The following is a 26,178-nucleotide window of genomic DNA, read 5'->3' on the forward strand; positions in this document are numbered from 1 at the left end:
CCTAATATATATATATATATATATATATATATATATAATAGCACATTTTAAATATGTAGATGTATATCTGTTAAAAGTTTATTTTGTCAACCTTTAGAGATACACTAACATATGGCCTCAACTAAAAGCTACAAATGTAAGATTTTTCATGAGACCTTTAAAGCCTTAAAGACCTTTCAGAAACATGTCTTTGTGTCATGCTCTAATGCCACATTACCATTTTGCATTTATGCGGCTGCATTAACACTAATCAGCCACTCTGCATGTGCTGCTTATGTAAATGCTTCATGTTAAATTATGCAGATTTGAAAACCATATATTTTGAGCACTGGGGAGTTTATGAGAATGTTTAGTCTGTGATGAAACAATGACAAGTCCAAGACATTTGTATACTCAAACACTACAGAGAGAGAGAGAGAGAGAGAGCCACCACCGCAATGCCGTGTATTGGACTGCAGAGAGATATTAATTTTTCAATCTGCTAAGTTACTGACTGTACTGACAAACCATGCTGACTTAGGAAATGTGATGTAACCGATGTGATCAGCATGAGTGACATGGCAATTTTAAGGGACGAGGTCAAGTGAGCCGTCATCTGCGAACACTCGGTCAAGCCAGCCGCCACCTAGATTTGAATGCTCGTCTATTTTTGGAATTACGGTACGAATGTGTGGTGCAGCCAAAAAGCTGAGAAAGATGATTTTTGGAAGCTTCATGTATCACAACACCTTAATTCCACAAACAGGCGTGCAGCAAAATGACGGCTCACTTGACTGGGTCAAAGGGTTGGCTGGTGTCACTAGTGACCTGGGTCGCCAGTAACAAACAATGGAGTAATTAATTAAAGTGATTACACCATTTAAAAGCATTTCATGTGCGTTATAGGTTTTAAAAAAAAATTGATATCTGTGGTATATTCGCCGATGCCGATATATCTGCGACATGCTCATATCGGTCGATAAAATCGGCAAAACGATATATCGGTCGGCCTCTATAAATCAATCTAAACTGCAACTACATCATTAAAAATGTGTAATTTGACATTCATTTTAAAGATAATATATTTTAAAAGTAATAAATCACAACTGCATCATAACAAGTGTGTAATTACAAATATATTTAAGTACATGACATGCCTGTAAAAAGTTTCAATTGAACCCCACTCTCTCATGTACACAAATACGACAGTTAGCGGAAGCTAGAGATTACGGTTTATAAAGTTTTATATATGGATATTTTTACAAAAACTCATCAATTCACTTCAGGAGGCCTTTATTAACTCGCCGGAGCCATGGGGAGTACTTTTTATGATGGATGGATGCACTTTATTGGACTTCTATTGGACTATTGAATTCATTGCCATCATAAAGCTTGGAAGAGCCAGGACATTATTTTAATATAACTCCACTTATATTTGTCTAAAAGAAGAAAGTCATACACACCTAGGATGGCTTGAGAGTGAGTAAATCATAGGGTAATTTTCATTTTTGGGTTAAATATTAGTTTATATTAGTTTAGCATAAATTCTTGTCTTTGACAGTACACTTTAACCATATTTCAAAGACAATAGAATGAATTATGAAATTAGATATTAAGATGAATACTTAAGTGGGTCAAAAACACTTAGCTAAATATTCCTTTGATAATACATATTCATTGATTTGCAATTAACATGCAATTACATGTCTGAAAACATTACATTTAACTTGCACTTGCTTTTAAATTATATTTCCATAATATTAACTCTTTTTAAGAGCATGCCTAAGTGTACTTCTTTTTCACAAAAGCTTATACCTGGAATACTCTTTTAACAACCACTAACATGATGTTGTTGCTATTACGTTATCAAGACCAAGAGCATGTTAACAAAGCAATTTAATGCATAAAGTACACCAACTGGGTACATAGCCTGAACCCTTCAAAGCAGGCCATAGTGATGCTCTGCAATTCTATTGGTCACATTTCTGTGATGTCACTGAGGAGCTCAGTCAATGTCCTTGACAAACTCTGACAGAAAGCTCTTTCTGCTGACACCAACTTTGCTACAGCAGTTTTGAGTTTCTGGCATGACTCATCACTCTATCACGCTCACTCTTGTCTCTCTTTCCCTCTCCACAGCGCTCACTCCACCTCTCCTGTCTCTCCATATGCCCATCCCCCTTCCCCTCCCTAAAAAGAGGAGGATGTCCCGTAATCTCCCGCGTTGCTCGGATGCAGTAGACTAATTACGGGCTTTATGTGCCTCTGCTCTGGGGCTGATACCCCTATGGGGGGGGCAACTATCTCCTCTCTGGTGCTAAATGCGGCCTAGAGAATAACATAAGAGGAGATTACATTTAGAGTGGATTTTAGGCTGGAAATTAATAGTGAAGGGGGTGAAGGGAACGTGTGGAGCATAGCAAACATTAGTCTGTGCCACATCACAAAAGCCTAGGATTGGCTGTTTTATTGCCAGGAAAAGCATTTACTGGCTTTCTAAAGGTTTATAAGCTCTCGTATATGGCTGTTCTGTCAGCTCTTAAAATACTCCACTTATTGCCTCATTGAAAAGGTTTTTCACACATCACATGTTTTTCATACGTAATAGAAAGAGGCATTCAGGAATGGTCTGCTTCACTGTTGTATTTGTGCTTGGGAATCAAGAGCTGGTTATATTTGGAACTAGTATCATTTTTGAGAAGTTACAGATTAACTGTTTGATTTATGACATTTGTTTCAATGAATGGTTCTGGGACATCTGCGGTTTTTCACAGATGAGGACAGATTTATTAAGTAATAAATTAAGAGAGACAGTGTTATATTGTGAATACAGTGAAACATAAATGTTGTTAGGCGCATTGCACAGTGTACATAAAATCACACTGCACTGAATGCCTTAGAAAAGCGGATATTTATTATTATTATTTTTATATGGAACAAAAGCAAAAAGCATCACAAAGGCAAAGGCTACTAAAGAGTCAATGGCTACTAAATTTAGATTTTTTTTTTTTTTGTATGTTGTATACATATACACTGGAGAAACTAAATCCCAAGTATAGTACAATAAAGATGGTAAAGTTTCAGATCCAGTAAATATTAATAGTTAATTTTATTCAGTTGATTGTGCATGCTAGAATTGTGCAACAATACCTTTTATTTATTTATTTTTTTTAAAATAATTTCTAGGGGTTGGCAGTATGACCAAATTATGTATTCATGAAGTATGTGTGTATTACACAAACTTTAAAAAAATTTTTTTTTGATGAATGATGAATTTGGTGTAACATGCATATGTAGTACTTGAGTTACATTATAACATGGATAATGACTCTAAATTCAGATTGGATGAACCATATTCACCATATTCAAATCCACAGTAAAATATTTGTTATACGCCAGTGTTACTTTAGTATTATTTAAGTAATACTTTAGTATATTTTGAATTCACTTTTATTTTTGTACTTTCAGTTTTCGTTTTAATTTGTAAGTTGTATTTTTATGTTCATATATGTAGCTTTAATTTCTTTATTTCAGTTTTAGTTATTTTAGTACTTTAAATAAAATAAAGTTGGTTGACAAATTGCCATTTCTAATTTTTGCTTAAGCTGTTTGTTAAAATTTTTTAATATTTATAATAACAAGTATACATATCTAATATATATATATACATATCTAATATATATATATATATATATAGTTTATTTCAATTGCTAAAAATGATTTTAATAGTTTTAGTTAACAATAACAATACTGTTATACGCCATATATAACCTATAAATTATATAGAAACTGTAAACAACCAAACATTGTATTTTCACATTACGTCATGCTTCTTCACATTCTCTTATGTAAATATGTACAGTTCTGCCCACTGTTTGCCACAAATATATTTACTGTACGGTATTGGTACAGCAAAATTGCTATCACTACACATTTCTACCTTCACTCAGTATATACCTAGACAGGCAGTTTAAAGTGGTGAATATAAACACTGTCCATTCTTCCTTAAATTACTCAAAGATCTGCTAATGCAACTGATAAGGAAACAGAATCATTAAGGTGAACTGGAATCAATAAATCCTTTATGACTGCATCTCATCATGCAGCTCTCTTTTAACATACTCTATTTCAGAGAGCTTCATTTGGTTAAGAAAAGCTAGAAACAAATCATTAGTAACTGAATGCAGACAATATCCTCTGTCCCAATGTCATGATGACAGATAGGGGCTTTAATGCAAGTGTGTTACACATCCATCATCCGTACATGTAAATGCACTGCTCTTGATGAGAAGAAATAAGTGCTATTCAATTAGCACTGAAACGCTCACGTGTAATGGCTTTGACCCGTGTATAAAACACTGTTTTCAAGCTGCCGGGCTCTCACTCGCACATACTCAATCATTCAGGTTCTCTCTTTCACAGCCAGCAGTCCCTTCCCAATAAAAGAACAACTTCCTCACCGAAGTCAACCAGCTTGATTCCTCCTTCTGTGGTGAGCAGGATGTTGTTGCCCTTGACATCTCGATGGATGGTTTTATTGATGTGTAAATGCTGGAGACCCTTTAGACACAAGAGCACGTTACAGACCTAAACTCACTGAAAGGATACATTTGTGTTCATATTTTAAAATAGAGGATCAAGGTTGATTTTGGATTTTACCATGAGAGATTCATGTAGGATGTAGGCTATGATGGGTTCCTCCATGCGGTCTCCTCTTTTCAGCATACCTTTAGCCAGATCTGTGACAGACCCTCCATTACACAACTGCAAACAAACACATGAAATACATTCAAATACAACATTCATACAAAAAAAAAAAAAAAACATATACAGTGCAACTTGTTACATATGGTAATACAACCTTTTTCTGTGATAAACATAAAAATAAATAAGTTAAACACTTTTTTTTTTTTTATCCAAACATATAGAGAGCAAACCGTTCCCTTTCATGGGAACTTCGAACTGCGTCCTCTAGGGGTCGCTATGGGGAACGCCTCGTCGTGACCTGTGTCTGAAGCATACATAGAAAAACACCAACTCGTTGGCCGGCGACAGCCATGACGTCACTACGACCAAACCTATAGATATATATGGTAATACAACCGGTTTCTTGTAAAATAGTATTAAAAATAAATACATAAATAAGATAAAAAAATATATATAAATACATGAATTAAAAACAATCAACCAGTTATATATGGTAATAAACCCTGATTCCGCAAAAAAATAAAAAATAATAATAATAAAATAAAATAAAGACATATTTATGCAAACAGAGAGTGACCTATTATATGTGACCCTGGAGCACAAACCCTGTCACGGTTCACACACACACGAGGAACACGGGAACGAAGGAGCGAGGAGACACGGAGTAAAGTAACTCAAAAGGGTTTATTAAACAAAGGCTGGGGATCACAGGACTCGACACATCAGGAGCACAGGATGACGTTTAACGACTGACAAAGGACAAGAACTAGAACACACTTTAAATACACAGGAACTGATGAGGGGAAGACAAGGGACACCTGGAACTAATGACAACTAACATTGGAAACACCTGGGAACAATGCATTCAAAACACGAGACAGAGAAACTGGATGACAAAGACACACACAAAACCTGGCCCAGAGCCTGACAAACCCAGTCTTAATATCAGAATATCAGAAGATATTTTGTAAATTTCTTACCGTCAATATATCAAAACGTAATTTTTGATTAGTAACATGCATTGCTAAGGACTTCATTTGGATAACTTTAAAGGCTTTTTTCTCAGTATTTAGATTTTTTTGCACCCTCAGATTCCAGATTTTCAAATAGTTGTATCTCGGCCAAATATAGTCCTATCCTAAAAAAATCATACATCAATGTAAAGCTTATTTATTCAGCTTTCATATGATGTATAAATCTCAGTTTCAAAAAATTGACCCTTATGACTGGTTTTGTGGTCCAGGGTCACATATATGGTAATATGTGCGGTTTCTAGAAAACAAACAAACAAAACGTTTCTGGTAAGAGAAAGAAAAAAACATTTTATGCAAACATATAGAGATCAAGTTCTTATATATAATATATAATAATACTATATATATATAATATATATAATAATACAATCTGTTTCTAATAAAATAATAATAATAATAATAATAAACATTAATTAAAACTGTCATATGGTAATACAAGCTGCTTCTAGTAAAAAAAAAACATTAAAAATATTTTTATGCAAATATATAAAGAGAAACCAGCTATATATGGTAATAAAACATGTTTGTGTTAAGTAAATCAATCAATCAAAAAATACAAAGTAAAAAGGTGAAACAAACATTTTAAAGAGCACTTGCTTTTAAAAGGCCTCACTTTTCTAATTTCTAATTTTTCATGACACATTCAACACTACAGTACAACTATTTTTCCCTTTCATTATGTAGACCAAGCAGGTCAAATGATACGTTCCTCATCGAAATGCTGAAATTTACAGAGGAATATTTACAAAGATTGCAGCTGTTTGTAATGTACAGAGAGATTTTAAATAGTGCAGGGAAGCATGTTTAAAATGCAATTTTCCATTGCATTACAAAATCTAACACACGGTTTTTATAGCAACAGAATCCTATAAAACTATCTAAGGGTTGATGATGTGGTTATGATCAATGCTAAATGCTTGCCTTCAGTCAGAGGACACAGAGGTGAAAATGGTTCTTTTTTTCTAAGGCAAGCCATCTTGAAATTACATAAAATTGTCTAGCATGTTGCCAAGGCAACAACAATACCCTCTTATTTAGAGCCATTTAAATCGACCAAAGGGAAACACGGCTGTCTTCAGCCCGCTGCTATTGTAATGGGACACAATGTTTGTATGAATGCTTTGACAGTCTCTTATTCACAATATCGCAAAATCTATTCACTTCTATTTTGCTGAAAGAAATAGAAATACAGAGACAGAGATGTGCACTTTGTAGTTTAAGAAAAAAAAAAAAACATGTCTAACCAATAAAGAAAAAACAGCAAATTGCCTCTAACATTACCAATGCAACCAGTTACAAATCCTTTGAAAACAATCTGCTTGATCCGGCCTTTCAGCAGAACACTGAACACTTCAAAGAGAACATCAATGACTCACATCACTTTATGTCCCGAGAGGCCATTTACATTTTCAAATACATTTACTTCTATTTCCAAGACTCATCCCAAGGGGTTCGGATGGGTGGGTGGATAGACTTGATTTCCCTGATTATGCATAAAGCTCAAACATCTGCAGAACTGAAAATATGTAAAGCTGAATTGTGTCATTTCTGTGTCACTATAGCGGCACCAAACGGAACTGCAGCTATAACAGCATTTTTGAAATGTGAGAGGGTGTTGGCAAGGAGTTGCAATGGTGGTTTTAGCTGTTTTAGCACATTGCTATTTGAATGATAGGGTGTTATGCATTGATTGCAGGTGGGAAGTCAAATATGATATATATATGATATTCGGTTTCTGTTTTATATTGTCTGCCAGGGGAAAACTGTTTTCGGTCCAATTTTTGTAACAGCACTCCACTGAGCCATTTTGAGATATCATTTATGTCTGTAGCACAAACCTGTGGGGATTTAAATCTCAAAATGTAGCACTTGGTGGCCATTCACACAAAATAAATTTTTGTGTAAAACACAAAGTGCAGAGAAGTGGAACAGAAAGAAATGCAAGATCTAGAGATGCATTTTTTTTTTTTAAAGTACTTTTGTCATGACAACTCTCGGAGGGATTGGCATGGTAATGTACATGACAATGTTAATGTATTTGGTCTTGGTGGAATAGATCTGATACGCTGCTGCTGCTGCGGCAGAGCAAGTACAGAGACTTGCTACTGCCAATACATCCACAACATGCTGCGGTGAGCATGTAAGAAATATTGCTGCTGCAAATATAACATACATGAAATAACCCCCATACGTAGCAGATCTATACAGGTGGAGCTGGGGAAGGTGGAGGGTTTCCCCAAACATCTAGAGTTTCATGCCAAAACTCTGTATTTCTTTGAACTTGAGCACCATGTTTTTAGAATGCTGTGTCAAGCACAAGAAGATGTGAGATACAAGTGCAGTGGTCAAACACGTCTGTCTAGTGCATGTTTACATAAAAAAAAACTTAAAATCAGTGCATAGAAACACAAAAATGTGATCTGTGTGAATGGACCCTTTTTGTTTGTTAAAAACAAAGACTAACAGCACAATTGCGACTGTGTCTTCAATAAATTCAATAATATTACTTACATTTTAGACACATTATTGGGAGTTACTTTATCTCTTTTTGCTTCGTCAATGAAAATATTTAAAAAACAAATTCACTGTACACCGGTTTTCATGTGTCGGAGGCTCAAAGCAATTCTCAGTAGTGAAGTTACAGCCCAGAATGAATCAGTGTTTTTAAACAAGTTGGCTGAATGATTCAATGACTCATTCAAAGAGACATCTGTCGCCACCTACTGGTGTAGTGATGAAACCATCAGAATGAGTCATTAAAAACCACTAAATGCACTTACTGACAACACTGCGTGACCAACTTGAGGCCATCGCGAAATCTGCATGGGGAAATATTTTGCGCACAGTTCCAGAATGCCCGGATTTCTATTGAAATGACTGGATTTTGTTTATAAAAAACCAAAGAGCAATGGTAAATGCTCTGCATATTTGCTTAAAATGAACTCACCCTCAGGCCATGCAAGATGTAGATGAGTTTATTTCTTAATCAAAACAATATTTTTTAGAAGATTTTGAGAAAGCAAGTCACTTACTCACCAATGGATCAATGCCGTCAAAATGAGGTACAGCCTGCATGTTTGTAAGAAACAAATCTATCATTAAGGCAATTAAACTCCAAACTGTAGCTTCTGGCCAAAATATGAACCCATAATTCATAACAATGCTTCCTCCAGTGAAAAAGTCCCTCCCCTGTTGTCCTGTAATCCACAGACATATTTGTTTAGGACAGTTTTGCTTGCAAACGTGCTTGATTTGTGCATTTTTCTATCCTGATTCAGACAACTTTTTCGCTGGAGAAAGCAATATTATGGATAGAGGACTCGTGTTTCAGCTGGAAGCATCTGTTAAAAATATTTGAATGATTTTATTTTTCCTTACAAACATGCAACTTTTCGCTTCACAGGACATTAATTGATAGACTGGATTCATGTGGATTACTTGTGGATTATTGTGATGTTTTTTTATCAGCTGTTTGGACTCTCATTCTGACGGCACCCATTCACTGCAGAAGATCCATTACTGAGCAATTGCTATAATGCTAAATTTCTTCAAATCTGTTCTGATGAAGAAACAAACTCATCAACATCTTGGATGGCCTAATTGTTGGGTTAGCTATACCTTTGACAAAGCTCTTTCTCACTCTCTGCAATACATTAAGAAACACTACAAAATGTTATTTACCTCTTTACGTTTCCTGTCTTTTTTCTTTTATAACCCCTCTTCAAAAGGGCAACACAGCTTTCAATTTAACTTGTTCTGGATGTCCAAGTTTGGTAAGTGGTGGGCTGAAAGGGTCATTTCTCATTGGGTTGAACAAGAAAGGTGAAACGTAGACACTTGAACAAAAAAAAGTATGTTGATGGGTGTGAAATGGAGTATTCCCACAGCTCCGGACCCATTTTGAAATCTCATTATTACTGTGCCAGAAGGGCCTTTGGCATTGTAGCGCACCTTCCTGTTTCAGTACTGTTTACCAAAGTTAATTGAGTTAACTGCAGGGAGCTGCCCATTTCATTTATAGCTACAGTACATGCTTCAGAGTCAAGCACAGAGGCGGCAGCAAACATGTTCTTCATTTGAGTTGCTGATGCAGTGACTGAAGGTAATTGGTAATCAGGTTGTTCAATAAAACGAACCTTAGTCAATATGGATTCAAAAATGGACCCTACACTCCTAAAAATGAAGGTGCCAATAGAAGGTTTTTACAGTTATATAGCATTAAGAACATTTTAATAATCTAATGAGCCTTTTTTCAGCTACAAGGAACATTTAGTGCAATGGAAAGTTCAACGGATATTAAAGATACTAATAAAGAACCTATATTTTTGTTTTTGCACTCCTGGTCTTATTTGTACTGCTTTTACCTCACAATAAATGCCATTGTATTACACTTATAACACAATCATTCACAGTTGCAGAAGAAAACAATTATGCCAGCACTAAAATCACAGACATAAACAGGTCCGGTTCTTGACGGCTATAGAAGGGTGGGCTGGCAGATATCCTGGGTGGGCATTTTTAGTCATCATATCATCATATAGTCTAGAAGATATTTATACTGTAGATATTGCTATATTAACTATATTATATGTACACTGAAAAAAAGCTTTCATGGCCAGCCTTTCACAGCAAAATATTTTGTTTTCTTTATTGAATAGTAAAAAAAAAAAAAGCCCTCTTTGTCCTCTTTCTCTGGATCATTTCTCTGGATCAGTTTCAACACTGGTGATTATTTTCAACTAACTTTTTTATTTATACCAAACAAGGCCGTAATCATGTCTATAACATTGGGGGGGACCAATTATTTTATTTTGAGGAAAATATAAAGACCAGACCTCTATGGTAATGGTACTTATTTAAAGAAACTAAATAAATAAAGGATAAATTAAAAGAATCAATTAATAATAAATTAAAACAAGAAAAAAGAACAGTAAAAGAACAAGAATACGAATTTTTGTAAAGTAATCAATCTGAACTGCAAATAATATTTTTATTTTTAAATATGCACCCATTCAATTTCAGTTGTTTTGTTGAAAACGCAAAAGAGAAAAATGCTATTGTCATAATCAATTATGAATTAGGCTACATGAATCACGTAAATGACAGACCTACTTTCTATTCAAAACTGCGGAATTTGACATAAAAAGTCGAATAGTTTGCATCACTGGTCGTTTACATCATAGAAGGGGAACGCTACGTTTCTTACCGAAACGTTTCTTATCGAGCCGACTGTTGCTATAGTCAATTAATAATAAATTAAAACAAGAAAAAAGAACAGTAAAAGAACAAGAATACGAATTTTTGTAAAGTAATCAATCTGAACTGCAAATAATATTTTTATTTTTAAATATGCACCCATTCAATTTCAGTTGTTTTGTTGAAAACGCAAAAGAGAAAAATGCTATTGTCATAATCAATTATGAATTAGGCTACATGAATCACGTAAATGACAGACCTACTTTCTATTCAAAACTGCGGAATTTGACATAAAAAGTCGAATAGTTTGCATCACTGGTCGTTTACATCATAGAAGGGGAACGCTACGTTTCTTACCGAAACGTTTCTTATCGAGCCGACTGTTGCTATAGTAACGAATGCAACTTTCATTGCACAAGCTCTTTACTTTCAGTTTTCATTCTTACATTCAGCATTAACAGCAAGCCAAAAGGGGTAAGCTTTCAACTGAACTGCATTTTAGACGCTTATATTATGCTCTTGCCCCGTCCATGCAATGAATGCACGTTATTGAATGAGCGGGTTTTTTAGAACATTAAAATTGCTCAGGTAATTTCAGTGGTAGGCTATAATACATATTCATGTAGCCTATTAAACCCCCCATAACTCGCAAACTCCCCGTAATAGCGCGCAAATATCCATGCTCGTTTTCGCTCGTTGTCATGCCTCTGCTTTTCTGAACAGACTGAAGCCGCGTGAATTCAGCGTGCCTTGCATTCAGCAAATAAAAGAAAAATGCTGCAATTTTCTGGTGTTATTGTTGGGGCAGTCTCCAGCTATATCTTAAACTTATCAAAATACAGTCAGCTTCAGATTGGTTTTAATCACTGCATAAAAAATATAACGCAATCTTTATCTAATTCTGATTGCGTGGGCAAGATAGTCATTTGGGTGGGCTCAGCCCACCCCTGCCCATGTCTGGAGCTGGCCCTGGACATAAATCATCCAAAGTTAGTTTGAATCTCAGTTCCTACTGTTAAATTTGTAGAGTGCTTCAATGTGTCTGAGTGCCATGAAGACTAAAGAGCAAAGCTGACCTCATTACGTCATGACAACATCAACCTGAGATCACCTGCCATCATTAAATTTCACACTGACACCGACAGATAGAAAGATTGAGACATGTATCTGACAGCGAGCAACTTGAATGTTTTACTAAACACTTCCTTCAGGTACTGCAACATTAACATCCAGGTTCAGGTCTATTCAGTAAAGTCATCAAAAGTGCCACACTTTTGTTCTTGCTTTACCAACAGAGACAACGAGAAAATCAAGTGTCTGCATGGATACAGAAGCAGAAAAGTTCTGAAGAAATAGCGGTGAGAAAACAGCAGTTAAGAAAGCATCTGATCATAGCAATTCGGCAGTCAAGTCAAGTCACGTTTAATTATATAGCACTTTATACAATACGTTTCTTTACAATATTAAACACGAAAACATGAAAAAGTGTCAGTGTTACTTTCAATTAAATTTACAACTTGAATTTGTACTATAAAGCAGGTCTCCTGTGTGTACATGTTTTTACTCGCGTCTAACCTAGATTCTAGGAAGTCTTGGAACTTCAGGAGTGCATGAGTTAAATTGACTATTTTTATGGCCATTTTGGAGCTAAATAGCCCCCATTCACTTCCATTGTGTGGAAATATGAGGATGAACATTCTGCTAAACAATCTCATGCTGTGCTTCACAGAAGAATGAAATTAATGTTGGTTTGAAATGATGTGATAAAATCATTAATTCTGTACCTTTTAAATGAAACTTTTTCGTTTAATTTCTTCCTGATATTGTTCTATTTTTAGACCGCATCACTCTGGATTACCTCAGGCTGCTGAGGACATGTTATTAATGTCATCTACTGACGTGTCATCAACATAATTCCTCACGTACAGATGAAAAGACTCAAGACTAATTCTGCCATCTTTCCTCAGCTCCCACTGCCAGCATGGCTGATGCCTTTCAAAGTCTTAACATGCAGGCTTAAAAAAAAGAATAAGAAGTAGAAGAAGCTTTGACTTGCAGGTATACACTCTTAGGGCCAGATATAGGCCTACTAAAGAGGGCAAATTAGCTCCAAAACAGTGCCGATTGGCGTGGAAATTTCTGCAGGCGATTTACTGACAACACTCAAATTAAAGAACACAGACGCAACATCTCATTTCCATAATGACCAACGCAATCTACTAAGCGCAGCGTAAATTAGCGTAAGAATATATGTTCAAATTTGGATAATGTGTTCTTCTGGCATTCCAAATAAATTAATATGTGTGGAAAAAATCCTCTCGATTCTACCAAGCGCTCTCTGTTCTCTGTGGTGCCTCCTCCTAGCAACAACAAATGCTTTTTTGGGGGCGTTAAATAATGGCGCAAATACTTGTAATTTGACGAGTGCAAATGTTAGTAAATCGTGTTGCGTGATTCATTTTAATACTCCCCTCCCATAAATTTTACTTCTGAAAGGGAAACTCCAACAAATGCATATTCATTAAGGTCAGACGCAAAAATAACTGTCCACGCCTTTTCAGCGCTAATTCTTCACTGTCTTTAGTAAATTCTGACAGTACTATTTTAACGCAAAAGACGGTTTGCACTGGCGCAAGCTGTTAGTAAATCTGGCCCATAAAGGGATGGTTCACCCAAAAATGAAAATTCTGTCATTATTTACTCACCTTCATGTAATTTCCATAAAAACATTCATCAATGCACACATAAGTTATGGCAAACCAAAACTCAAGCACACTTGCTTGACGTGTGAGAACCAATGAGGTTCATTCTTGTGTGTTACGTAGCACGTTTGAGATTCTGTAAAAACCAATGAGATTTGTTCTTGCGCATCAAGCAAGTACGGTTGAGCCTGATAAATGCAAATATGTGAATAAAAGCCTAAATTAAATATGGTCATCATATAAAGTGATTAGAGTCTCTTCAAGAAATTTCGACTAAACCACTAAATTATTTTTATGATCTCTTTATCAACTTTTTGAAGTGTCAAAGTTAGTTGCATAGACTCTCAATGGAGGGACAGAAATCTCTCAGATTTCATTAAAAGTATCTTCATTTGTGTTCTGAAGATGAACAAAAGTCTAACAGGTTTGGAATGACATGAGGGTGAGTAAATTATAACAGAATTGTCATTTTTGGGTGAACTATCCCTTTAAGCCCTCATTTACTAGTTACTTGGAGTAACATACCTGGAGCTTCTGACTTTGAATATTTAATTTGAGCTGAATGTTTTGTTAAGTGCAGCAGACGATCAAATCACTAACTTTCTTTGAGCTGTGTGTGTGTGGCCCTCACACCTTTATAAAAAAACACCGCTTTTGTTCAAGCGACCTTATCATTTGCACTCCAATAATGAGCTAGGTGTCCGCTTTCCCACAACGTTGAATGAAAAAGCCCTGACAAACAATGGCATTTTAAAGCTCATTGTGAATTAATGATGGGCACAAGCTAAACACATCAGACATGGTTCGGAAAGGGCTTTGTTTCAAAGGGTGCGCCAAAGAACCCGCCATTCAATACAGGAAACAAGGCCAAAAACCACAGCCACCGCTTTGACCATATTAAAGGGAATGAGTGAAATTAAACTAAATTAATTTGATCTGTTGTTTTAACCACAATGTGTTAAGTTGTATATAATTACATATAAAGACATTGACAATAACAGTTTGAAACAATGTGTTGCTATAAAACTGTCTATAGTAACTACATTAGAGTTGTTCCAAGAGTCAATGTTGCTTGAAAGTCACAGAAATCTCCTTGTTTGGCAAGGACTTTATTAAATATATTGGAGGTACCCAAGCAATATCTATAGTATAGAGACTAGAATATCACAGTAATTTTAAGCAACCCCAAATGCCAATGTCAACACTCAGAACATTGCATAACACATGGCAACAACCCACAACACCTTAGCATTGTGGCAGAGAGTAAAGAAAATGTATGATTGTGTGCATCTGGATGAGGCATACTAATAGACGTGCTGTCCTAACAAGCATCATTGAGATGGATAGTAGATAGTACCTGTGAAATAATAACTACTTCATAAAAATGGGATGCAAAAGAAACTTTATCCTTTGACTTCACAAATACATAAAATCAGGTATAATAGATTTGTTAAAGTGAGTTGCTTTAACTTACAATATATAATACATACACATGCATGTATATATTTAAGAAATATATCTTAAATATATTTAAATATGATATAATTTAATAAGAATATAAATATATACATGAAAATATTTTCAAAATATATACTGTATGTGTGTGTATCTATATTTACATAATACATATACACAGTATACACACATATATTATGTAAACAAAACTTTTATTTTGGATGCGATTAATCGCGATTAGTCATTTGACAGCTTTTTTATTTTATTTATTTATTTTTTTTCTGTAACAATGAAAAAGTATTTGCTGTCAAAAGTATAGCTTTCCAAAAAATCATACCGATTCCACACATTTGAACATTTGTGTATACTGTAAAAAAAACAAAAAAAAAAAAACATTTATAGGGTTAACATTGATGTATTAACATCAATAACAACAATGCACATTCGTAAATATACTACTGCCCATTGTCAATTAATGTTATTATAAATGTTGAAAACAGTTGTTCTGCTTCTGCTTTTTGTGGAAACTGAAACTGAACTGAATCTGTTCAAAAGAACAGAATTTGTTTATAACAAAACTTTTATTTTGGATGCGATTAATCGCGATTAGTCATTTGACAGCTTTTTTATTTTATTTATTTATTTTTTTTCTGTAACAATGAAAAAGTATTTGCTGTCAAAAGTATAGCTTTCCAAAAAATCATACCGATTCCACACATTTGAACATTTGTGTATACTGTAAAAAAAACAAAAAAAAAAAAACATTTATAGGGTTAACATTGATGTATTAACATCAATAACAACAATGCACATTCGTAAATATACTACTGCCCATTGTCAATTAATGTTGTCTTTTACATTAATGTTAATTTATGCAGATTAAGATGTTAAAATGTGTAAAATGCATACGTTAAAAAAACAATAACAAACATAGATGAATAAATACTACAAATGTTGTGCATTGCTATTTCATGTTAGCCACTGCATTAACTAATGTTACCTATAGAATCATATTACAGGTTTTTGCAAATAACTTGAGCAATGATGCAAGCACCATGTTATATTGATTGTCTCCAATTTTTAAGAATCCAGTCAATAAATCCACTTCATCAAGTAGGCTTTTACAAGCTACATATCCGCAAAAAGCCAAGCATTTTAAATGAACAAAGAATAACAGTGGTACAGAGACGTACTGTTTCATTTGAAACTACAACAATGAACCGCTGCCGTCAGTCCTATCAGTCATTAACCACCAACTGGAGCCTACAAGTCAACTTGAACAAAACCCAATAGAGATCATTTCTGATATCTTTGAAGTTATAATATGACGGAGCGGAGTTGGCCCCTTATACGACGAGGAACCGGTGAGTACAGATGAAAGCGTTTCCCTTCATATCCATAATTAGAACCTACAACACAAAAGAGAGGCAGAACAAGCACCGGGCCTGATGAGCAGCCAGCAAAGTGGAGGACGCGATTTCTGTGAGTCCTAACTGTAATCAGAGGTCACTCAACGTGGAGGAGCCTTCTTCCCGGATCCTACTGAAATACGGAAAATTACAGTTCAGAGGGGACGACTGTAACCATGGCAATTTACCCCCGCTGCGTTCCCTCGTCTCCTCAGCTGCTAACTTGCTGCTGACAGCTTGAATGCTCGGCTGTGACTCGAGCCAGAGGATTAACTTCCACATTTGGATTGCTGACTGTGGATTTTGCATGCAGGAGTTTGCATACAGAAATGCAAAGATCTTTGGGGAAACACGAACAAGAAAAAAGATCATTCCCTCTACTGCAGCCGGAGAAACTTGCTTAAAGCTTTGCAAAGGAAGAAAATAGCTTTTGTAATTTGTGGCAACTGTGTTTGGAAAAAAATAGAATGTGGTTTCTTCATGGAGCCTGAGAAAAACATGCTTTACATTTTCATCAAAAATAGGTTTCAGCTGAAATATGCAGAAATCTTTATAAACATATGATTTTTTGGACAGTGACAGTATTTGAACAAGTAAGGCATTCAAAATAGCATCGCTTTATGTTATAAAATTCAACCAAGTGGCATCTGTAAACAAATAATTCCAGAGATATTCTATTTGCACTGTGATCATCAGAGAACAAAGATAAGTGGTGGAGATGTTCAGGGGCACAGCGTCTTGTAAATATTCTGCTGAGCACATGTTAAACTCCATGGCTTCAAAGAACTACAATGTTTATAAATGTCTGAGATCGAAAGTACATTTAAAGGTCACAAGGACAAAACCTCTCACTGAGAAGATTACTTCCAAACCTGTACATCTGAAGCTTTCATACAACACAATTTTGAAAACCAACTGCAAATAATTCGCTCCCTACTAAATTTAGTGGTTTATGACTGATATGGGTTGTTTAGTAACCTTGGACTTATATATAGAAAGCAGAGTGGCAGATATAATGCTGGTTTATGTGGTTTAATGACAGCACAAACAATTTCATAAGACTTCTTTTAAACCTTAATACAAGTTGGTCAAGCCCTAAATCCCAACAAATATACTCCGGCCATCACCTATGTTTGGATATGTACCAACATAATACCATAAAGTTCCATTTGAAGTACCTTAAAGTCCCATGTAAATAGCATGGTACTGCATGAGCAAAATGTTATCACTAAGTATGATGGCATATATCAAAGTACATTGGTATTACCATCCAATAACATATCTGTATCACTGTACCTTGGGGGAGTTATTTAGTAGGCTTTAATTTTAAAAACATGCCTTGAGGATATTTGAAAAAAGAGCACAATTTAAACAAACTGAAAATGATGTTGTATTAGTCTGAAATTAAATTATGCATTATGTCACTTCTGCAATTTGGTGAGCTGAAATTAAACTTTCCCAGAAGGTTTTTGTGCATAACCATTCAGGCCGTTGTGGCGATAAAATGTAAAACGTATTATAATTTTACATATTAAACTAAAGAATACAAATGATACACATTAAATACTAGGTGTTTATAATTTAATGTTCTTGCACATTCTAATTACTGTATGATTCATCTCTAATAACACAACTTCTTTAGTAAATTCGATACAACATTTATGGGCTGTTTGAACACATTTTTTTCTGGATAATTACTGCTGAAAGACATAACTACTGAGCATTATTCATCAATATATAGTTACAGAATGGTTAAATATAAAGCAGCCTCACTGTCAGAATACTGTTATCCATTACAGTGATAGACCATCTCTTTCCTGTTAAAGCCTGCGTGTCTGAATGCAGAATTGGTATCTAAACATACTCATCTTAGGCAGACGCAGCCAGTCCACATTAACAGTCATCTCCACACCCCCATACCTGTGTCCTGCCACAAAAACTCTGTCCAGACCTACTTCTAATACTAAAGTCTCTTATGTAACACTTATCTTATCCCATTTCCACAACACACACCTTTATACCTGTCTGTTCTCAAGCAGTCAAACAACAGAAAAGGTCACTATAGGGCCTTTCGCACCGCGGGAACCTTTTCATAGTACCAGAACTAATTGTGGAACTACCCACTTTTTGGCATTTTCGCACCGCCGGAACTGGGTACGATTTTAGTACCGGACTGCCTTTTTCGAGAACCAAATTAAATCGTCCCAGTACTTTAGTACTATACATTTAGTTCTGGAACTAAAGGGGTGCGAAAGGCCCTTTTGATTACTGTAGGCCTAATGTGTTTTTAAAAATAATACATACATTTATGCAAAATATCTTGATTGTTCTAAAAACACAGAGATTCTTCCTGATGTTCCATAAGATTTGAGAAATGTTCTCTATGTTCCAATTTAAACATGTTCCCAAAAATACAGAGGTGTTGATACTAATAATCTTTTATTAGCAGCACATTTCGCTAATCCTCTTTAAACAGATTTCCACTGCTTTCATACATACCCCATCAGCCCACACTGTGATGACAGCAATAAATCCATAATGTGATAATGATATAGCATGCAGTACACTTTGCCCTGATTTACAAACACATTTGCATATGCATGTTTTCCGGCTGCAAATATAATAACGGTGATTGATTATGGCATTTAAAAGTGTTTTGCTGATAATTTCACTAGCCCAATTTAACATGTGTGTGATATACAACAAGCTTAAATAAATGAGGCCCACGTGCATGACATAGAATTGAACTTTACCTCTATCACTAGCCATAGCTGGTCCCCGTTCTTGACGTCCTTCTTGTAGAACATTCCAAAGAACTTGACGACATTGGGATGGTCTGAGAGAGCTTTCAGGATGTTATACTCGACTTCAATTTCCTCGTCAATATCCTTAAAGAAACAGATTAACTGAATTGACTTTTAAGAGAAACAGGGCAATGGTTCAAACTTCTACTTTCATTTTTGAGTAAAAAGAAACATTTCTTCAACTATTCAGTGGTTAATGTTTCAAAGAGAGTCACTGATGCAAAAAAATATATATATATATTTTTGCAGGTCATTTTATCTATTGAATTTAGCAAAACTGCAAAGGCCATGAAATGTCAACATTAATAAAGCCCCACAGGCCACAGCGGTATACTACACATGAGGGATATATTGAAATAATATTTGTTGGCTTCCACGTCCTCCAGTGTTGGAAAATTACTGTTTACTGATTGAACCTGGAGGAAAAACAACCTCTGAATGTAGAATTTGAATGGATTCGGTTCATGGGTCTTTTCTGTGATGCCTTTTGGCTTCAAAAGTGCTCCATATTTCTATTACTACACATGATTACTGCATTTCCTGTGCTTGGAAAGCGGTGAGAATACATATTTGTGACTATCTGAGGTACAATGACCACGGCAGCTGCAGTCTATTAAATTAAGCCTAGATTTATTTGATCTAGACGAGTAATTTTAAATATACTGGCAGCCAAAGGCCATTGAAATACTTCCAAGCTTCCTTTCAGTACCTTGAAAGGGTGAACTGGAGAAACTCTTGTGAAGTAAATGAACACAAATTGCACATTTTCTGAAAAGCCGTCTCATCATGATTAGTCTGGGTATGTGCTGTTAGGGGCCCTTTTATTTGCCCAGTCACTAAAAGATAGAGTGTGTAGCTAGAGAATAATGAGAGAGACAGAGACACAGAAAGCCTTTTGGCTTTATCTGCAGGATATAGATGTTCTCTTCTTAATATGACAGTGGCGAGTAGATGTTCTCAGTGGTCAGTAATTGACTGCAGGCCTGTCTTAAGGCATAAACACTCTCACAGGTACACACAAATGCGCAAATACATGCATATGCACACAAATGGGAACTGATTGAACCTGAAGGGCGTACAATGTCTCTGCTTTTAATCTAATTTCTGTGCAAATCTGACCTTGAGTTTGCTCTGTGTTTAAAATTTACGACTCAGGGTTCGGCAAAACAGGACTTATAGATGTGCATGCTTGTTGTATCTCTTTGTGACCTAAAAACACACACCACTTACAGGTTTGATCTAGCAGGGTTTTACTCACATGGATTGGATCCAGTATTTTGACGGCTGCTTTGCTGCCATTGACCCTGTTAAGCACTTTATAAACTTTCCCATAAGTCCCTTTACCAATAGTCTCAATGATCTCCCAGGTGTCAGATGGATCTGGAAAGCTGTCAAAGACAATGGATTTTGCTGAGCGAGGAAACATCTTCCCGAGCGATCTCCTATGGAGAAAGAGCACACATTGAGTCTGAGTTATAGATGGCTGCCTGCTTTTTTTCCATTTGACTTATAGTGGTTAACTTGGAAGTTGTTTTTCACTTGTGATGCCTGTACACATGAGATAACACCTTTTAACAACCATGCGATGAGTAAAAGAACCTATGCATGAAAATACACACTAATATGTAAGGAATTGGTACAGCTCTTGGTACAGCTAGGACTATTTTTGTATGACAGCAATGTTGCTTCAGGATTAAAAAAAAACTATATTTACAGTAGAAACATGTCCTACGTGATAAACTCACCCTTTATTATGTCTGACTTAGCAAATCCCTCAGACTTTTTGCAAAAGTTGTTGGCTTTTGCCTGTCATTGAGGATGGGATAGAAAACTTTGTACTAAAATGTTTTGGCTCAATTTACGAGAAAAGCAGGAAGATATTATCAAGGGCTGAAAGATCAAAGGATGCCGTGAACCAATTTACCAAAGGGTCAGAAGTAGGTCCTTCAAAGACTACATTATGTGGATATTGTTCGACAAAACCTAGCAGTAACTATAACATAGAGAAAGAAAACATTACATTTCGGTTTGCACAATGCTAAAACTTTGACAGAAACTTACCCCATAAAAGAAAGCCGGTAGCAGAGTTTTACAAGTTCTGAAGAAACATGAATGGTGCTTGCCTATGCTAGAGTATTATGGGTGGCTGCCAGGGCATTGCTTTGTAGTGATTGAGGTGTTCTAGATGCTTGCTAGGTGGTTGTTCACTGTCCTAAATGAAAAGAGCCAAGTGTTTATGAAATTCTGATTTCTAGATATGACTTGGAGGTCTTTTGTTAAATGCAAATTTTGCCATTTTCCTCTCCTCCAAGAAAAGGGGTGTCCAGTCCTGCTCCTGGAAGGCCACCTTCCAGCAATTTTTAGCTTTAGCCCTAATTAAACACACATGAACCAGCTAATCAAGGTAATCAGGATCACTTGGATCTTCCAAGCAGGTGTGTTGGAGCTAAAATCTGCACAAAAGTTACTGTGTCCCAATACAGAGGCTACATTTGAAGACTGAATGCATTACAACAGTGCGACAAAGACCGTCCCATCTCGAAGTCTCCTTAAAATGGGTCCTTGAAACACATCCTTTCCCAGGACATGAAAGATACAACAGATGGACCCTTCACGACCCAGACTTTCCCAAGATTAATTGCGTAAATGATACAAGAGGGTCTAGCTGCAGCCTTGCACTTGCACTCTCAGACTTGCATTCTCAGACTTGCACTCTCAGACACTTGCGCTTCCGCTAGCGACGTCACTTGCAGTCTTTTATTTTTTTATTTTGTTCTATTTATTGATTACTTTTTGTTTGAATCGCTCAACATTTTACAACAGTAGCCAGGTGGTGAAGACAAGAAAAAAGAAACTAAATTACAATGTCACTTGCAATCGCCACTTGCACTCTCCGATACCTGCGACGTCACTTGCAATCGACACAAATCGTGCGTGTTGCCAATGGAGACAAGAAGCTGTGGTGATTAAACATTTATTTTAAATCAAATGAAAATTAAACCCTTTTATTTTTTAGCAAACAAACTGAGGTTTACTCTTGAAATTATTGCATGGAAGAAAAATTATGTGAATATTCCTTTAAAACATTTTTAATAGGCTAAAAATTTTATACATTTTTTCTACAATTAAGTGATTAATCTGGCTGTAATATTTATTTTTTTATCATTTAATTGTTTTTTTTTTATTTGATAGAAAATTGAATATTTAAAGATGTACAATATACTGTACAAAAGTAATACAAGAGTAATATATTTCTGTTACATGTTAAACCGTACTTTTATTTTGACAGGTTGCCATGAAGTTTCTGTGTGTATACAGTATGATGATGCTAGTTTTCTCAAATGAAACGGTAAAATTCTCGCGAAGCAGCTCTAGAGATAAATTTTTTGTGTTCATGCCGTCATATAGTGAACAAAACCGCGTTTCCGCCATTCATACATACAGAGGCAAGCGGAACATGCAGGATTCATATTTAAACCGTCTTTTTGCATTTTAATATTCACAGAAACTAGTTCATATCGTGATTCGAATTGAGTGGCAGAGGCTACTTTTGATTTATTTGTCCAAAATTGATGAATTCCGTGGCATTCCGCGCTATAGAGTAAATTACATTTTTCTGTAAGGACTCCGCGATCCCGTCCGCGTTTTCGCAGAAACCATATGGCCCCTAGAAATGTAACCACACTTCAGAACATTTCGGCTTGCCCTGTGTGTTGTTTGAACGAGTTGCAGGGGTGACCTCACGTCACATGGTCTCTCTTTCTCTCTCTGTAGCGTATGCGCCCAGATGCGTTCTCAGGTACCGAAATTTGGCACCGATTGATTTACCATGAATCGGTACTAGGTAGTACTGATGCAATTCGGTCGGTACCCAACCCTAGTAAATGATAACAGGAATATTTTGCAGGATTATGGAAATGCAGGATTATACTTAAATGTAAGTACTGAGTTTCAAATCAATCAAATATCTAACATTACAAAAATGCACAAACGCTGCAAAGGATGGATCGGAGGATGCAGCCTCTGAATTGGGACAAGGCTAGGCACCCTACAAGTGCAGGTTTGGACACAGCTGATCAAAAGCAAATCTTATGTCTGATCACTTAAACAAGTAATAGCATACATTTAAACAAAGTTGTGTTCCCTTGAACTGAGAGGAACTGTTTGTGTTATAACCTTCAATAATAAAACTGAAGTAGATAAGAGGATTGTTGCCAATGTTGCATCCCTTCCTTTCATTTAAATAGTTCCCACAAAGCTCTTGCTCCCTGTGGTTTAAGCACCTCATAAGAGTCTCATATTGTTGTGATGGAGAATGTGGGCATGTCTCTTTAATGTGAGTGAATAACGGAGACCCTGATTCAAGCAGCTTTTATGACCTCGTTTTTGTTCTCTGCATGTGTCAAACAGTACGAACCGCTCTGGCTACCATAACCTGATGTGCCAGCTATAAAACCACAGTGAAGAATGGGATTCCTAATGAACTCCAGCATTAGCTTGGACAGTGAAAAAGTTGCATTGTGTATTTTAGCATGTAAGCTAATTTCACAGAGAGACCATTAAATTATCACACCAGACAGAATGGATTTCAGAGGGAATATTTGTATTGTCTCAAAATGAAGATTGACTTTCTAGAGCTCTGCTAAGAAATGCTTTAATGTTTGTTTGCATTTGCCTTACAAGCATCCAGGAATTTGCCTGTTGTCTTCCACAATATCAGGTATCAGATCACTCACCTTAAGAATTATACCTCGTTTTCTTTCTTTCTTTTTTTTAATTATTGTTGTAGAGCATAGTAGAGGGTCCACTTTTAGGATAGTCGGCCTTTTAATGGCTGTTAAGCATTACTAAGGCAGTTAAGTTGTGTGCACATTCAATATGACAAACAAGTGTTAGACTAAACAATACTTTGCAGAATTGTGTGAAAATGGAATATGTAAACATTCTTTAAACATTGTCCTATTGTGTTCCACAGAACAAAAAATAGCATATGGGTTTGAAATTTCATAAAAAAATTATTATGTTTAAGTGAACAATCCCTTTAATGCAAAATAATAATAATATGTCTAAACATTGTTTAATATATATATATATATTAAACAATGTTTAGACATATTACCATTATACACACACACACACATGCTATTTTTAGAGCAACCATACCAGTCATAAAATTAGTCATAAATACTTCTGTTGTTTAAAAGAAAAAAAAAGAAAAACACCTTAATTCCAAACAATAGTTAATCATGCTTGAAACTATGTAACTACTGTTAGTAATCACCCAAATTATTATACTGTCTGTCTGCCAGACTTACCATTTGTAACCCTACCGGGTGAAAGTTCAACCAGCACTTTCTCTACTCTAACTGCAATTAAACCCACTTTTAAGATAAAACTGTATAGTTCAACATGTCACTTACATTCCTTTCTAAAATGCTCGATGAACATTTTGTTGAATAATTCCATATTGACCCTGTTGAAGCAGTCGCAGTGTGTGAACACTTGTGGAGGAGTTAACCACAGTTAAAGCTAATCCCAGCGAGCCATGCCTGGCACTATTAAGATATGTTAGGATTAAGTGGAATTAGTCGACAACGCCATGAGCCTTTCCTCATTTAGATACTCATTGATACAGGCGCCAAAGAGAACAACTAAGAATATAACTCCAGGGGGACTACCTCTCTAACCCAAAGAAAATAACCAGACAGAGTAGCTTAAAGGGATAGTTTACCCAAAAATGAAAATTAGCCCATTATATTTACTCACCCTCAAGTCATCCTAGGCGTATATGACTTCCTTCTTTCAGATGAATCCAATCGGACTTATATTAAAAATTGTCTTTGATCTTCCAAGCTGTTTAATGGCAGTCAGCGGGTGTTGCAGTTCATCAGTCCAAAAGAAGTGAAATAAAGCACATCCATCCATAATAAAAAGTGCCTCACATGGCTCCGGGGGGCAACAGTTGTTCACGGAAGCAGCTCCGGGAAGATGCCGTATGTAGCAAATTAGCTCAAAAGTAAGAAGTACACGTAAGATGTCGGCGTTGCGCAACCAACGTTTGTTAACAAGAGCAAATACTTACTTTAGCAAAGGAAAACCAGTCTCCTCTTGGCTTATATCGAAATCCTCCGACATTCTTCTTTACAAATCCTCGTTTTGTACTTCTAATTCGTGACCGTTGTTTTGTTTTGATCTCTCCCCTGCGCTTCCGCGTTCGTCACTTCTGAGCGGCGTATGCACAACGCAGACGTCCTACGTCATCCTCCCGGAGCTGCTTCCGTGTACAATAGTGAGTGCAAGCTAGATTAAATTGATTATTACATTTTAAATATGGTTATTTTTCTTACAAAAATGCATCGATTCGCTACAGAAGGCCTTTGGTCACCCTCCGGAGCCGTGTGAGGCACTTTTTATTATGAATGGATGCGCTTTATTTCACTTCTTTTGGACTGATGCACTGCAACACCCGCTGACTGCCAAGAAGAAAGTCATATACACCTAGGATGCCTTGAGGGTGAGTAATTCATGGGCTAATTTTCATTTTTGGGTGAACTAACCCTTTAAGAAGCATCTTTATCCTTTGTTAGGGGTTTTACACCAGAGAAAGCTCTTTCATGCAGTGTTTAGTATTTATTCTATTGAAATTGCAATTTTGTCTGTGAATATGGTACACATTGCTGTGCTATTACTTTTTTATAGCAAAAATGGCACAATTTCCTTTTTCAGTAGCAAGAACTATTAGGTATTTTGGAAGATTCCTTAAAATTGTAATGCAGAGGAAGTAACAGCATTTGGAGCATTCCTTTCCCATTCATTTTTTCACATGGTGGAAGGACAAGTAAATAATCTTGTTCTATTTTCTCAAATTTTACACAAACTGTAGTGCTGCCTG

The 26,178-nt window shown here is 35.9% G+C and overlaps 1 protein-coding gene across 1 annotated transcript in view; it reads right to left on the bottom strand.

Moving 5' to 3' along the window:
* The window catches only part of LOC107709763 (myosin-IIIa-like), a gene marked incomplete at its 3' end in the record, with an annotated part of 36,202 nt that extends 11,404 nt beyond the window's left edge, over positions 1–24,798 (bottom strand). Inside the window, exons 1-5 of the mRNA XM_016514370.1 lie at positions 24,707–24,798; positions 20,545–20,728; positions 19,236–19,370; positions 4,639–4,743; positions 4,440–4,539 (exon numbers count right to left, since the gene is read on the bottom strand). Coding sequence (XP_016369856.1) covers positions 4,440–4,539; positions 4,639–4,743; positions 19,236–19,370; positions 20,545–20,728; positions 24,707–24,708 — 526 coding nt within the window. The remainder of the gene's footprint in view (positions 1–4,439; positions 4,540–4,638; positions 4,744–19,235; positions 19,371–20,544; positions 20,729–24,706) is intronic.
* Between the last annotated feature and the right edge of the window lie 1,380 nt (positions 24,799–26,178).

The sequence above is a fragment of the Sinocyclocheilus rhinocerous genome, unplaced genomic scaffold (genome assembly GCF_001515625.1).
Source record: "Sinocyclocheilus rhinocerous isolate Xijiao unplaced genomic scaffold, SAMN03320098_v1.1 scaffold1588, whole genome shotgun sequence".
Classification (NCBI taxonomy): Eukaryota; Metazoa; Chordata; class Actinopteri; order Cypriniformes; family Cyprinidae; genus Sinocyclocheilus; species Sinocyclocheilus rhinocerous.